Source organism: Malaclemys terrapin, chromosome 11, assembly GCF_027887155.1.
Source record: "Malaclemys terrapin pileata isolate rMalTer1 chromosome 11, rMalTer1.hap1, whole genome shotgun sequence".
NCBI lineage: Eukaryota > Metazoa > Chordata > Testudines > Emydidae > Malaclemys > Malaclemys terrapin.
The window spans coordinates 79,095,383-79,110,752 of NC_071515.1; the positions used below are offsets into that span (position 1 = coordinate 79,095,383).

The 15,370-nt window shown below is 64.8% G+C and overlaps 1 protein-coding gene across 3 annotated transcripts; it reads left to right on the forward strand.

The window, feature by feature from the left end:
* The first annotated feature begins 611 nt into the window (after positions 1 to 611).
* On the forward strand, positions 612 to 15,242 carry LOC128845107 (dnaJ homolog subfamily B member 2-like). 3 transcript variants are annotated; one of them, XM_054043341.1, is made up of 10 exons: positions 612 to 690; positions 4,129 to 4,228; positions 6,329 to 6,438; positions 9,328 to 9,381; positions 10,203 to 10,322; positions 11,541 to 11,630; positions 12,088 to 12,193; positions 12,879 to 12,949; positions 13,267 to 13,482; positions 14,582 to 15,242. In XM_054043341.1, the coding sequence occupies exons 2-10, from the start codon at positions 4,164 to 4,166 to the stop codon at positions 14,590 to 14,592; spliced, it is 843 nt and encodes a 280-aa protein (XP_053899316.1). In that variant the 5' UTR covers positions 612 to 690; positions 4,129 to 4,163; the 3' UTR covers positions 14,593 to 15,242. The 3 variants fall into 3 exon arrangements, with proteins under 3 accessions (XP_053899316.1, XP_053899318.1, XP_053899315.1); XM_054043343.1 differs by having other exon boundaries at positions 10,206 to 10,322; XM_054043340.1 differs by lacking the exon at positions 14,582 to 15,242 and having other exon boundaries at positions 13,267 to 14,089.
* The last annotated feature ends 128 nt before the right edge of the window (positions 15,243 to 15,370 follow it).

Sequence of the window (15,370 nt, forward strand, 5' to 3'; positions counted from 1 at the left end):
CTTGCAACAGTGCCCTGGCAGTCCAACCTGAACCCCAACCCGGAGCCACCCAGTGCCTTGGACACGTGAGGGGAGCCCCCCGGGGGGGTGCAGTGGGGTGGGGGGGCGTGCTAGGTGTGACGGAGCAGGGGAGTTACATTGGGGAGTGGGGGCTGCCCTTGCAGGGAGATCCCTGAGCTGTAACCTGAGCCAGGAGGGGGGTGGGAGAAGTGGAGCTGGGGGGGGGAGAGGAGCTGCGGGAGGGGTTTGGGTTTGGTTTCAGTTGGTGCAGCGCAGGGAACCCCAGGCTGGGGGCTAAGCTCCCTGAACCCCCCAGAGGATTTGATTGGGGGGTCGGGCTTGTACCTACAGCCCCGCTTGGGACCCTGTTCCCACTGGCCAATCACCCGCCCCTGTTCCCGGGGGAGAGTCCCGGGGAATCCCCGACCCCCCCAGGCCCCGTGACACGGGGGGGCTCCCGAGGGGGGCAGTGGGGGCGGGGCCACAGGGGGCGGGGCTCTGAGCGTGTTTTTCATGACCTCATCAGTTCAGAGGGCAGAGCCCTGACGTCACAGCCGGCCCGGGCTCGCCATTGGCTGCAGGCGCTGTCCCGTCACACAGCGGGCGGCTGGGCTGGGAGCGAGTTCGTGTCCCGCCCCAGCGCCGCAGCTGCCGCCGGACTCGGAGCGGGGGGAGCCGGGGCGCTGCGAGGTACGGCCGGGGGAGCGCGGGGGGGCAGTGGGGGGGGGCGCAGAGCCGGGCCGGGGGGGCAGTGGGGGGGGGCGCAGAGCCGGGCCGGGGGGGGCAGTGGGGGGGCGCAGAGCCGGGCCGGGGGGGGCAGTGGGGGGGCGCAGAGCCGGGCCGGGGGGCAGTGGGGCCGGGGGGGCGCTGGGGGGCCGGCGGGGCAGAGCTGTGCTGCAGGGCCCCAGGATGCGGGGGGCAGAGCCGGGCCGGGGGGGCGCTGCGGGACCCCGGGGGGCAGTGGGGCGGGCGGGGGGGCGCAGAGTTCGGGGGGGGGATCCCCGGCTGCTCCTGCGGGGGTGTCGGGCCTGGGGAGGCCCCGGGGTCGGGAGGTTGTGGAGCGGCTGTGGCAGGGGTCAGCCCCCCTGCCCTGGGATCGGGCCCCGCACCCCGGGCCTGGCTGCCTGTGGGCTGTTGCCTTTCGTGCCCAAAGACGGGCGCGGTGGTGGTGGTGCGGCGGTGGCACGGCGGTGATGCGGTGGTAGCGCGGTGGTGCGGTGGCCCGGTGGTGGTGGTGGCTCAGGCGGTGGTGGCACGGCGGTGGTGGCGGTGGCACGGCGGTGGCGGTGGTGCGGTGGTGGCGGTGGCACGGTGGTGGCGGTGGCACGGCGGTGGTGGCACGGCAGTGGCCCGGTGGTGGCGCAGGCGGCCGGTGTGCCAGTGCCCAGCCTGCCGGTGCCCGCGCCGGGCCGGGCAGCTCAGTGCCGAGGTAGGGATGCCAGCCGGTGCCTGCCGAGCCGGCGCTGCCCATGGCTCTGTGCCCCGCGGGCCCCGCGGCGGGTCCGCTCGCGCTGGGCCGGGGCCTGGCGTCCCTGCTCCGGGGCCGCCCCGTCTCGGTGGCGAAGGGACGAGCCCGCCCGAGGCAGGTGGAGAAAGTTCCAGCCAGTCCCAGCGCCCGCTGGAACCGCTGCCGGGCACCCGGCGGGAACAGAGCCGGGGCGGGTCCGGCGTCTGGCCAGAGCCGAGCTCCCTGGGTAGGCAGGAGGGCGCCTGGCCCCGCACCCAGCTTCGAACCCCAGCCAGGCGCGGGGGGTGGCGGTGGACGGGGAGCAGGGCGCCCGGTGGGTCCGGGAGAAGGTGTGACGCTGCTGATCTGAGCACAAGGCCAGGCCGGCTGGTCTCCCCTGCCCTGGGTAATGCCCCTCCTCGGGGTCGCTCCGCCCCCCTGTGCACCCCAGGAAAAGTAGAGAATTGAAGGCACAAAATCACACGCTGGGTTTGCAAAATCCCTTATTTACCAACAGAACCGAGCTGGGGCCTCACCCGCCCGGGACCTGCTGACCACGAGGGGGGGAGGGGGGAGTGAATTAGTTCAAGGCACGTGCTGAATGTGCGGGGGAGGGGAGGGCCCAAAGCAGCCCCGCGGTTGAAGGAAACAGAAGCGGGGCGTTGTAGGGGGCAGCGGGCGTCTGCCCCACGCTGTCCTCACTGAAATGGGGACGGCCCAGAGAAGGGCAGCAAGCGAGCTGGGGCTGAGGGGGGCAGAGTCAGTGTGCCCGGATGGTGGCGGTGGGGGCCGTGTGAGCCGAGATGGGCGTGGGTCTGCGGGAAGGCCGGGGGGGGGGGGGGGGTGAAGGCCAGGAGGAGGCACCTGGATGTAATGGGGAGACAGTGGAGGGGTTCGGAGGCCGGGGCCACAATCTCAGCTGCTGCGGGTTGAATGGATTCTGGGGTGCGCCAGGAGGAGGCTGCAGCATAAACTAACCTGTGGAACTCGCTGCCCTAGGGAAACGGCACGGCTGTGACTGACGCCAGGGCCCCCATGTAAACAAATGACCCGATTTCCCCAGCAGCCAGGCGCCCTCCGCCACCCTCGACCCCAGCGCGGTCACTGCCAGGGCGGGCAGCCTCGCCCGGAGCTATTCTTACTCCTCCCTTGTTGCGGGATTAGATGTTTATAGTAGCTGCTAAGCTCCTTAATATTGACAGACTGACTAGGGAGGGGCCAGGCCCGGCTCCCAGGCCCCCATCTGTCCCTGGTCTCTGGCCCCTGCTTACTGCTCCCCCGCCCCCACAACGACCTGGGAGGGTTTCTGCAGTGCCCCCAAGGGCCAAGGCGCCTGCCCTTCGGCCCCCAGCTCCCTCCTTAGCACCTGCACTGGGAGTAAACTGCCTATAAACCCTGGGCTCTAGAGATTTGCAGAAGGGGGGAGCGATGGGGGCTGGGGACACTCGGCCCCTCTGGAGCTGAGGGGGCCCCCTGGCGAGGGGCCCGTCGTGCTGGGCACTGCCCGGGCGCGTGGGGAGGGTGGTCCTGGGCTGCCTGGTATTGGTTGACGCTGGCAGCTCCCTCCCCCAGCCAGCTGCGAAACGGGTTCTAGCAGGGACCCCTCCTTGCCCCTTGTCACCGCCCCAGTGCCGGAGGCCGGCCAGGCTGGGGGCACATCCTGAAAGAGTGCCCGAACGCTGGCCCCAGAGTTCCCCACCCCAGCTGCCCCAGTCATCACCACACGCAGTTCTCCTGATTAACAGACCCCTCCCTCTCCCCCCCAGGAGGTAAGACCCTGAGGGCAGCTGGGTGCTTGGAGGGGCTGGGGTGGGATAAGCAGCCAGCCTGGTCTCCGCTCCTCCCCTTTGCTGCTCCCCACGCACTGAAGAGCCACCAGGGGGTGTGCGGGTGTGGCCCCGGGTGCTGGGGTGTCTCCCTGTGGGCGGGTGAGTGGAGGGAGCCCCAGAGTGGAGAGGGAGAATGGGGGGGACTCAGACATGAGGGAGAGGAGCAGAAGCAAACGTCCCGTGGGGAGGCTCAGCGAGGGACCCCTGGCGAGGAGGGGGTGTCCCATGGGGGTGAGGTCCTGCCCCCCAGTGGCTCAGGGGTGGGACCCTGTGGGGTGCCAAGAAGCAGGGTCCCTTTAAGAATCTGCAGCTGGTGCGGTCCCTGCGCTCGGGCTGTGACAGAGACAAGTGCCCCTGGAGCTCTGGCTGCCGGCGCCCGACGTGGGTGGGGGCCCGCCAGCTTCGTGCCACAAATAACCCCCTAGCATTCCTGCTGCCGGGGCGGGGGGCAGAGAGGCTGAGGCCGCAGAGGGGTGGCAGTGTGAAGGTGAGGGGGCGAGCGAGGGGACCCCGTCCTGGCTCAGACACTGCTCGGCCCGGGACAGCCCAATGGACCTGCAGCTAGGCAGGGACTGAGGACAGATGGGGCCCAAGGGCCCAGTCCCGAATCTGCCTGCTGCATCAGCAGCTGCCCCTGTGCAAAGAGGGTGGGACGTCCTCCTCTGGAGCTGGCCAGGAATCGGGCCCCAGTCAGTCTCTGCGGCTGTGTTTGCCGGGCTGGCCCCCGCTGGCAAGGGACAGACAGACCCGGTTGCTGCTCTTTGGGACATGGGGACGGGCGGCTGTTTCTCCCTGATGCCAGCGCGGTGCTGGGTGGCTCCAGATATGCCTGACGTTGCCCTTCCTCCCCAGCTGCACCGCTGGCCCCTGCCGGACAGACGGGCGCCATGGTGGAGTACTACGAAGTGCTGGGTGTGCCCCGAAATGCCTCCTCGGACGACATCAAGAAGGCGTAAGTCCTGCCCCATCCCGGGTCACCCACACTTTCCACTAGCAGCTGCTGCCTGGATCAGTCAGCACCGGCTCAGGGAACAGTGGGGCTGGATGAGCACTTGAGGGGCAGCGGGGCCTAGTGGGCAGGGCCCTGGGCTGGCGCTTGGGAGCCCTGGGATGCGGCCATGCTCTGCCACTGACCAACTGCGACCTTGGTCAAATCCCTTCCCCTCAGGCCTCGTTTCCGTGGCTGGGCGATGGCGGCGACAGGCCATCCGTGGGCTGTTTGCTTCACGCTTGGGGGCAGGGCTTGTCCCACTCTAGGCCTGTGCACCCCCCTCCATCTCGGATGGGTCCTGACCTGACACCGACCCCCTCCCCCCGCCTCCCTCCCCGATCTCGGTCGGGTTAGGGGCTTGACCCACTGTCAGTCTGACCAAATGGCGGCATGGGGGGCTCTTGTGTGGGTGACGGGGACGGGAAGGAACTGCTGTTACTTCCGTCCTGAGTTGTGACTTGGGGCCGGGCTGGTGGGCGCTCGTTCGGGGGGAGAGGGGAGGGAGGGGGGCCCCGGGTGCTGGTTGAGGGGACCTGTCCCGGTGGGTGCTGGTTCAAGAGGGGGAGGGGGAGTATGGAGGGGGGCCCGAGGTGCTGGTTGAGGTGGGCTGGCCTGGTGGGTGCTGGTTTGAAGGTGGGGGGGGAGGGAGGGAGTATGGAGTGTGTCTTGCCCTGGCGAGTGGTGGCCCAGGCAGGGGCCCTGACTGGGGAACATGTGCTGTGATCGCAGGTCCTGCCACTACTCGGGGGGGCGTGCACAGTGAGATGATGGGGGGCTGTCCCAGGGCAAAGGTGGTGTCCCAGGAGCTAAGAGCAGCTCTCCACGGAAGCCCCTGGAACCGAGGCTGTGCCCGGGCGCTGGTGGGAACCTGATGTAATGATGCTGGTTCTGGCGGGACCCAACGGAGAGTGCCAATTCAGGGCAAGTCGCTCAGGGCAGTCACAGCCCAAGGCTGGGATCCTTTGCACACCCAGGCACCAAACCAGCCCAACAGAGAGGACTTCGGTTTTACCCCACTGGCTAACCACAAGTCTCACAAGCAATTCCCTCAGACACTCCAGTTTCCCAGTATCACCACCAGTGCCACTCGTTATGGGGACAAATGGTTATGAAAACCAATACCCCAGTAAAAGAAAAAGGTTCTCCTGATCCCAAAGGACCAAGCCCCAGACCCAGGTAGATATACAAATCAGGTCTTACCCACAAATCACACTGTTGCCAATCCTTTAGAATCTAAAATCTAAAGGTTTATTCATAAAAGGAAAAAGATAGAGATGAGAGCTAGAATTGGTTAAATGGAATCAATTCCATACAGTAATGACAAAGTTCTTGGATCAGGCTTGTAGCAGTGATAGAATAAACTGCAGGTTTAACTCAAGTCTCTGGAACATCCCCAGCTGGGATGGGTCCTCAGTCCTTTGTTCAAAGCTTCAGCTTGTAGCAAAGTTCCTCCAGAGGTATGAAGCAGGATTGAAGACAAGATGGAGATGAGGCATCAGCCTTATATAGTCTTTTCCAGAACACCTCTTTGTCCTTACTGTGGAAAATTACAGCAAAATGGAGTCTGGAGTCACATGGGCCAGTCCCTGCATACTTTGCTGAGTTACAAGGCGTATCTGCCTTCTCTCAATGGGTCCATTGTATAGCTAATGGTCCTTAATGGGCCATCAAGCAGGCTAGGCAGAGCTGACACCAACTTGTCTGGGATGTCACCCAGAAGCATAGCATAAGTTTGCCATACAGACAGAATAGAGCCAATATTCATAACTTCAACTACAAAATTAATACACACATATAGCCAGCATAATCCTAACCAGCAAACCAGAACCTTGTCTTGGACACCTCATTTGATCCCCTTTATACCAGATTTGGTGCCACTACAGGACTTTGGTTGCAACAATGATCTATATGGTCCCAGATTATATCAGTAACATCACACCTGGCACGGGGCGGCTGCCCACTCGTCGATTGGTCTTGGGGTTGGCTGGCACGGGAGGGAGGGCTGGCACCTGCTGCCGGCAGAGCTGGGGGTCACTGCCTGTCTCTCTCGACACTGTGCAGGTACAGGAAGGCGGCGCTGAAATGGCACCCGGATAAGAACCCGGAGAACAAGGAACACGCCGAGCGGAAGTTCAAAGAGATTGCAGAGGCCTATGAAGTGCTGTCGGACAGTAAGGGGCCGGCGTCTCCCCTCCCCCTTTGTTTCCCGACACCTGGCGCTGGAGCCGTGGGGCTGGAAGGGCCCTCGAGGGGTCGCTTAGTTCAGCCCTGCACCGCGGCAGGCCCAAGCAGCCTAGGCCAGCCCTGACGGGCTGTTGCTAAAGCCTCCAGGGACAGGCTCACCGGCCCCTGGGAAGCCTGCTCCTGAACGTAGCTCCCGGGGGGTCGGAAGCTTTTCCTGCTCTCGCCCCAAGTCCCCCGTGCTGCGGCGCAAACCCAGCACTGGGGCGTCCACATGCAGCGTAGCCCCGGGGCTGGGCCGGGGACTCGAGCACCCCCCCTGCACTGCAAACCAGGGCTGGACCCGGCTCTCAGCCAGACCCCGCTCTGCAGCCCTTCTCACCCGGGACTGGCGCTTGGGCTGCGTCCACACTGCAAAGCGACAGGGCTTGGCCCTCGCCCAGCGGGACTTTGGCTCTGACCACCCCCAGCAGGGCCCTAGAGCCCCGGGCCTGAGGGCTTGCTGAACTGTCTGCCTGGCGCGTGTGTGGACGGAACGTGGGCTCAAGCCGGGGTCAGAGCCCAGCCTTAGTGTGCAGTGTAGACAGGCCCTTAATCCCCATCCTCTGGAGCCTGCTCTCAGGCCTCGTCTCCAGACAGTGTGCCAGATTTTAACGCTCCCTCGCAGGGCAGGTGCTAAACCTTGGATCGGGTGCGTTGCTCTCCGATTGCTTCACGTCTTTCCTGATGCGCGGCCCCCAGACCTGGCCGCAGCCTGCCACTGAGGCCTCCCCAGTGCCGAGCAGAGCGGTCCAATGACCCCCCGGTAACGCACCCCAGTGTGAGCAGCCTTTCCCTGGCCGTGTCCCGTGTGGACTCCTAGTCAGTGTGTGATCCACTGCGACCCCCAGATCCTGCCCAGCCAGTTCCCCAGGTTGGTGTTGAGGGGAGCTGCTGTGCTCTGTATGGACGGTGTCCCCGTCGCTCCCAGCCGTGCGAGTGCCCCCAGGCCGTAGGCCAGACGGTTTCCCTGCCCCTCAGCAGAGCAGGCCCTGAGACGGCCCTGTGCAAGCAGCCTCCAGCCTGGCTGCTTTCTGCCCCGGTGCAGGGCTGGGGTGCACGGAGACTGCAGCTGTTCCTGCTCCTCCCTCCGCCCAGGATCCCCGCACAGGCGCACTCTGCCCCCTTGTGTCCGTGCTGCCCTGGGGGAGCCCGCTGAGGTCACTCAATCAGGGTGAACTGCAAACAGAACGGGGCAGACAAACCCCAAATGCTGGTGGATCTTCCAATACTTAGATTTACCAACCAGCACAGAACAGCTCCTGTAGTACCTCACTGGTTACTCAGACGTCCAAACAACACAGTTCCCTTAACGTGCCCAGCCTCAGGCCTCCATCCAGACACACGTCAGATATGATGATGATTATGATGAGATCAGATTCTCAGTATATAAAAGAAAAGTTCTTCCAAAGGGTCAGCCACATACCCAGGTCCAATTATAACTTAGATCTTACCCAAAATACACACTATAGTCCATTCTTATTAACTAAACTAAAATTTATTAGAAAAGAAAAGAGAGAGAGTGTTGGTTAAAAGATCAATATACAGACAGACTTCAATTCAATTCTTGAGGTTCAGACACAGCAGAGATGAGCCTGTAGTTGCCAAAAGTCCTTTTAGAAATAGTCCAGAGGTTATAGTCCAATGTCCATATTCAGGGCGGCTCCAGTCAGTGACTGGGGATCTCAATCCTTGTGGCTTAAGGTTTCCCCCTCTTGAAACCCAAAGCAGATCTGAGATGAAGCAGGATCGTGTCCCAGGGTTTTTATACATTTCCAGCAGCCTTTTGGCCTGAGAAAACAATAGACTTAATTCTCCTTCTCCCAAACATCCTGGCAATTAGCACAGGGTAATTTATCCATTAAACAGTTCAGATCCAGGTTACCACAACCTTCAAAGAGACATAGAGACACTAATACTATTTCCCTCAAGTGTCTTCCTAAATGTTACTATTCCTTTTTTGATCTTTGAATCCAAGCTGTAGCAATAGACAAGACTTGTTTGCTGACATCACAAGCCCTGAGCACACAGCTCCCCTTCTACCTCTAACAATGCCGGCTGCATTTCCAAGCTCTGTTCATTTACAGATCTTCCTAGCCAATCTCTAAAGTTGGGCCATGGTCAGGTCAGTCTGAGTTGATTAAGTCTTTCTGGCCCTGTTACCTTCCAATGAAATATTATATTACACTCATAACGTCACACCCCTCCCCCCGGTCCCTGCACTAGAGAACGCTGAGCTGCCGGAGTCCCTGCACATTGCGTGCGCCTCTCTGGATTCATTCGTGCCCCACAGACCAGGCGCGCTGTCGGAGCTTGGCCCTCGCTGCTGCGCTCCAGGCCTAGGGTAGCCCCAGGCGTCCCATGGATCATGAGGGGCTGGGTTAGATCACGAAGGTCCTTCACATCGCCTGGAACTGCTCTGATCCGACGCTACTCAGAGACCCCGTGAGCCTGGCGTGGGGCACCTGGGGAGCCGCCAGGGGACATCCCACCCCCACCCCCCGCACCAGCCCCGTGGGTTCCAGAGCCACGACACTGGGTCAAAAATCCCCAGACTGTTCAAAGCAAGTGTTGGGTTCTCGTCTGCGGTCCCGTGTCTGAGCCCTGGGGGGCACCATCTGGGGCTTTGCTCTGCAGCCAGGAAGGGGAGAAAACTGCAGCTGATAGTCCTGCCCCATCCCATGACTCCGAGAGCTGGAGCTTTAGTGCTCCCCCCATGGCACAAGAGCTGGTGACGCTGCCCCCCCCTCCCCCCCTGCAGGACCCATTCTCTCCCCCTCCCCAGCCCAGCCCTGCTGGAGTGGCAGGGGCCGCCTAACTCTCCCCTCCTGTCCCCGCAGAGGAGAAGCGTGACGTCTACGACCACTATGGCAAGGAAGGCCTCATGGGAGCAGGTGAGCCGGCCATGCTGGGGGGAGGAGCCGTGCTGGGGGAGCTGAAATGGGGTGAGGGGGAATCTTGCACCTTAAAAACTGAGCCAAGGGGACCCAAGTCTGACAATCCCAGGCAGGGTTGTCATGTGCCGCGCGCCCACACGCGGAGTGCTGCGGAGCCGGCTGTGGCAGGGAGTCTAAGGGAAGCTGCACTTGGTCCGGACACCACCTGCCCCCGGAGTGTGGGTATGAACAAGATGGCGACGCCCTACGCAGCTTCCCCCCCCCCCCCCCCCGAGCAGAGTACGCCCCCCCTCCGAGGCTCGCTGCCCACTGAGCAGTGCCTCCCCCTCTCCCCCTGTCTACATGGCTGTGACACCTGGGTACCCCCCCCCCGCAGGGCTCGCTGCCCCCCCCGAGCAGGGTACCCCCCCCCCACAGGGCTTGCTGCTCCCCCCTCCCCCGAGCGGAGTACGGCCCCCCCAGGGCTCACTGCCCCACACCGAGCAGGGCCTCCCCCTGTCTAGGTGGCCGTGACTTCCGGTGCCCTGCTGCGGCGTGGCGTCTGTGCTCCATACGGGGGTGGAACTTGCCCTGAGCTGGGCGCCGGCTCTTGGCCTAGGGGCGAATTGCACCTACTACAAATATTCGCCGGGGGACCGAGTCGAGCTGCCCTGGGAGCGCGTCGTGTCCTGTTGCATGCTGGGACCTGTAGTTTTCACTGTTGCTAACAGCACCTTTAACCTGCTCGTCTCTCCGGGGGACGGGGACCCCAGCCTGTTTCCCTCACTCCGTTCAGACTGGGCTCTTGGCGCTAGCGTCCTGTCTCTGCTTTTCCCCAGCAGGGCCTGGGGGACCAAGAGCCGATGCGGGAGTCCCCGAATTCACCTTCACCTTCCGCAGCGCCCACGACGTCTTCCGGGAGTTCTTCGGCGGGCGGGATCCCTTCGCTGACCTCTTCGGTGAGTTTCGGCCCCCGGCTCTCCTGGGGGGTTTAGAGGAGGGAGGGGAGCGTGGGCCTAACTCAGGGCACGTTTTGATTCTCTGCGGCCAGAGAAGTGGGGGAGGGACTATGAAATGGGGATTGGTGAGAGACCCCAGACACTGTGGTGTGTGTCATGGGCCCTGTACAGCTGAAAGCTCATGGAGATTCACTTTTGACTCAAGTGTTGTGGCCTGGGCTTTTGCCTGTGGAGGGGCTGAGTTTGAACTTCCGGGTGACAGCAGGGGCAGGGTTAGTACCGTGCCTTCCACAGCGTTGGCTCCCTGCCCCACGGCTGGAGCAGCAGCTTCCTCCAGTGGTCGCCGCGGGGGTGGTGGTGTGGGAGCCCGTGATGCCGGCCGAGGACTGCCCCACACTGGGGGCATTTTCAGCAGGCCCGGTCCAAGCAGACGCTGGCCCTTGTGCCAGAGCGACGCAGGGGAGGAGCGAGGGAGGCCGGATAGCCGAAGGCAAGAGGCCAGGAAGCGGTGGTTGTCTGGGCTCGGTCGCTGCGGGGAGGCTTGGCTCCGATGCAGCTGGGGGAGGCAGCCATGCGAGCTCCTGGGCTGCACACACGGAGCAGAAGGATCCGTGCGTGGGAGGGGCTGATCCGTGAGGAAGGGTGAAGAGCCATGAGTGGGCAGCGCCAGCCCCCCCGTGGCGGTGGGTGGGGGACACCAGTGACTGGTGGAGTTAGCCGGTGCTGGGCCCAGGCCTGTGGTAGGAGTCCCAGGGCCATGCCCTACCCGCCGGCCAAGGGCTCGCTGCGGGCACCGGCAGGGCGGCTGGAAGCGGTGGGCTGCAGTTACGAGGGGGGCAGCTGGGCTGCAGGGAGCCTCGGGACACGTGAGCTGAGAGAGGCCGGGCAGCGCCCGCTGGCTCCCAGCCCTCGGCAGCGTGTGGCCCTGTGTGAGCGACTAGCACCCAGGCCCTGCCTCCTGTGTGGGCCTGATCCCGCAGCGCCGCGGGCTGCGGGATCTTCAGCCTCTCTTCCTGCAACTCAGCAGCTGGACACAAGGAAGTGCCAGCTCCGTAGGCCCCCGGTACCGCCCCCCCCGAGCCCCCTTTGGGGCCCATGGGTGCCCTGTCCCGGGGTGGACTGGCTGCGCTCTGGAGTTGTGTGGCTGGCGCGACCTGGCCTGGCATCCTGCTAGGGGGGTTCTCAGGCTGTGCTCACGCCGCGGTCCCTGCCTTCCAGATGAGATGCTGCCGTTCTCAGAGCTGCGGGGAACTGGCCTCCGACGCCCCGGACCAGGCTCCTTCTTCTCCTCTTTCCCGGCATCCTCAGGTAGGGGGCAGCCTGCTTGTCGCTGCCAGCCTGTCCTCCCTGGGCACCTGCCCCACTGGAGAGGGCACCTGTGTGGTCCCAGCTCCAGCTTTCTCCCGGGTCGCTCCAGCTCCCCGGCCCGGCCCAAACCTCCTCCCCTCGGCTCTGGCTCCCCGGCTTGGCCCGGCCTGGCCCAAACCTCCACCCCTCGGCTCTGGCTCCGGCTCCCCGGCCCAGCCCAGCCCAAACCTCCTCCCCTCAGCTCCGGTGACTCAGGGACAGTCTCGCCCTGCGAATCCTGGACAGACATTTTCTATCCCAGTTTCACACCCGCCCTGCAGTGCATCCCCTGGCTGACCCGTTACCGCCCCGTCACCCTCTCACACCCGGCCAAGGAACCCGCTGTAATCCCACGGGGCTCCCCGGGCCTGGCCCAGGCTGGGGGCTTCTGCTGTGAGGTTGTCGCCCTGTTTTTCAGATTTCTTCTCCTCGTCCTTCAGCCCCGGCACCGACCCCGGAATTGGCTTCCGCTCGGTTTCCACCTCCACCACCTTCGTCAACGGCAAACGCATCACCACGAAGAGGTAGGGATGGGCCAGGGCAGACTGGCCAATGGTCAAGCCAGCCTGTCTCCCAGCAACACGGCAGCTACTCCAGGGGACCAGATCATGGGGCCAGCCAGGCGGGTGCCCCACTTCCCGCCATGCCAGTGCCCTCCATGGGGTCAGCCAGTCCCACATCCTGCCACGCCAGAGCTGACCTTTCGTGGGGCTCAGCTGTGTCCAGGCAGGGTCCCCCCATCTCCACTGCTTCCTGCCGCAGCTGTTCTGTTTGACCTGCTGACCCGGCCCGACCAGCGCAGCTTCTGCCCTTTATAACCTCCCAGCCCCTCTGCCGGGTGACGCCTTCATCAGGCCCAGCCAGGGAGCCCAGAGTCCTACCAGGAGGCTTTGTTGCCTGGCAACCTGTCAGCACAGTGCTGGGCAGGGGTGATTTCCCTTGCAATGGGAGAGCACTTGAAATCAACGACCTGCGCCCCCCGGATGTGTCGCTTGCGCCCGAGGTCAGGAGATCCTGAGACAGTAACGACCAGCCCACGCTCAGAATGGAGTTGGCAGCTGCCCCGGATGCACATGGAACCCGTAGCCTGGCACAATCCCTAGATGGCATGCACAGTGCCCCCGCCCCGTCCCCGGGAGACCCTTCGTCTCTCTCCCGCGGGGTGCTGCCCTGGCCAGCTGGGTGACCTGGCGCTGTCTGTCTCTGCAGGATTGTGGAGAACGGGCAGGAACGGGTGGAGGTGGAAGAGGACGGGGAGCTGAAATCGATCCACGTTAACGGTGAGGAGTGGGGTGGGAGGGGTCTCTGGGGGACGGGGTGGCTCCTGGCTCTGGACTACCCTCAGTGTGTTGGCTGAGCTCCGCCCCCTGGGAGGTTTGTGTGTGTGTGTGTGTGTGTGGGGGGGGGGGTTCTCCCCACTTCAGACATCTGCTCTGGGTCTCAGTGCTGCTGTCTCCCCAGCTCACCCTGGGCCAGTCAGGGGCAAGCCTAGGAATTAAACTTGGGTCTCCAGGGTCCCCCTCCAGTGCCCCAGGCCCATCCTCCCCTGCCCCACGGCCAGGCCTGGGCCCTGATGCTTGTGCCTCCTGCCCACCAGGTGTCCCTGACGACATGGCGCTGGGGCTGGAGCTGAGCCGCCGGGAGCAGCAGGCCCTCCTGGGCCAGGCCTCGCCCTCGCCCCCAGCACCGCCGCGGCCCCGCGACTCGTCCCCGGTCTGCCTGTACACGGACAGCGAGGAGGAGGACGAGGACCTGCAGCTGGCCATGGCCTACAGCCTGTCGGAGATGGAGGCCGCGGGGCAGCACAGAGCAGGTGTGCGTGGCGCCAGGAGGCAGCAGGCGCAAGGGGGGAGCCAGGGGCGTCGTCCCCTGCCCGTGGGCAGCGAGGGAAGCCGAACGCAGAGCCCGGGGGCAGGGGGCGGGCAGGAGGGGGCAGCGCCTGAGGCAGCAGCAGTGGGGACGGAGCCTGCTCCCAAGCAGAAGCAGTCGCGCTGCCGCCTGCTGTGAGCTGGGGCCGGGGGACCCAGGCAGCCGGAGGATCCCAGCCCCAGGGGAGCAGTGGGGCTGCCTGGGAACCCCGCAGGGGGCTCAGTAAAGGGCAGGAGAGGAGCCTCCCTCTGAGGGTGTTGTTGCAGAGTGAGGAGCTGCCCCCGCCAGGGGGGGTCGTGTGGGGCCCCGGCACCATTGCTGCATCACATGCTCCGCTGCCTGTCCATGCCACGCCTTCCCCCTCCACCGGGGGCGCTGCCCTTGGCTCAGCCGTGTGTGAGCCGGGGGGGGGGGGGAGGAGGAGCTAGTCTGCCCCTAAGGTCTCCTCCCAGAACCCCCTCTGCTGGGCCGGGCCGTCTCCCTGCCACCCAGTAGAGGCTAGGGGCATGCCTGGGAGTGTGGGTGTGTGGCCTTCCCGGGGGTGGGGGTGCAGGCCCAGCCGGGGGGCTCGAGAGGGGTCTGGGGGCCAGGGTGTCCCTGCGGAGGGGGACTGGGGGGGGCAGATGCTGCACGGAAGCTAATGGGGTTCTGGGCGGGGGGGGTGCAGGCCCAGCCGGGGGGCTCGAGAGGGGGCTGGGGGGGGCAGATGCTGCATGGAAGGTAATGGGGGGGGGGGCTAGTTCTCCCCCTGGCTGTTGCTGCTGTGGATCCTGCTCCTTCTCCCCCCCCCCAACCCCCCCCCTCATGGCTCTGGCTGCAGCCCCTGCCTGACCCCCCTCCACCCCTGCCCCCCAGGTAACCCCTGTCCCACTGCCACTGGCTGACCACGCAGGGCACCATCACCCCCCCCGCTGCGCCTCCCCCCACATGGCTGGGAGGAGCCCCCCCACCCCTGGGTGCTGGTGCCCCGGCCTGCACGTGCGCTGGCTGTCACCCGCTCACCAGGCTTGATTCATCCGTCGTCCCTCTGCTTGTCTCCCCAGGTGTGTTCTGAGGGATGCGCTGCGGGAACCCTGCCATGGTCACTCGCCCAGGGAGGCTGGTTACACCCGGACATCGCTCTGTTCCTCCCCCTCCCCGAGTACCCCTGGGCTGTGTAGTGGGGGGTTGGGTGTGCTGTGGGCATCTTGCCCTGCCCTGAGTCTGGGCTGTGGCCTTGCTGGGCCCGGGCACCGCTGCAGGGGCCTGGGCCAGGTGCCTGGAGCAGTGAGCGGGGTGGCCCTGGTAGGAGGGGGGGTGGGGGGCCAGAGCCCATGACACCTCCAGCCCAGCCCTGCTGCGGGTTGCTGAGGCTGGGGTGGGGTGGCAGCGGGATGAGGCCTAATTGCAGGGGTGGAGGTAGCCCAGGGCAAGGAGTCTCTTCTCCCTCCCCTCCCCCCCCAATGGTCTCCTTCCTGTGGGGGGGGGCTGTAACTGGAAGAGATGGCGGATTCCCCCTCAGAGCCTGCACCCTGGGAGGGGATCTTACTCCACACCCTCCCCCTTCCCCTCACAGCTGGGCAGGAGCGGCTCTAAGGCTGTGAATGCAAGGGGGGTGGAAGGACTGTGCCTGTGCCCTGTGGTGCATCTCCCTTGCTGCTGTGAGGCTGTACCACCCCCCAGGGCATGGACCCTGCTGTCAGTCAATAAACCGTTTGCAGTAGATGCAGTGTGTGAGGGGGGGCCTCTCTGAGGGTGGAGGGCAGGGGCTGGCTGGAGCAGCCTGGATGGGGGGGGTGGAGGTGGGGGTGTCAGGCCCGCCCAGGCCTGGGACATTCAGCGCCATGCGGGAG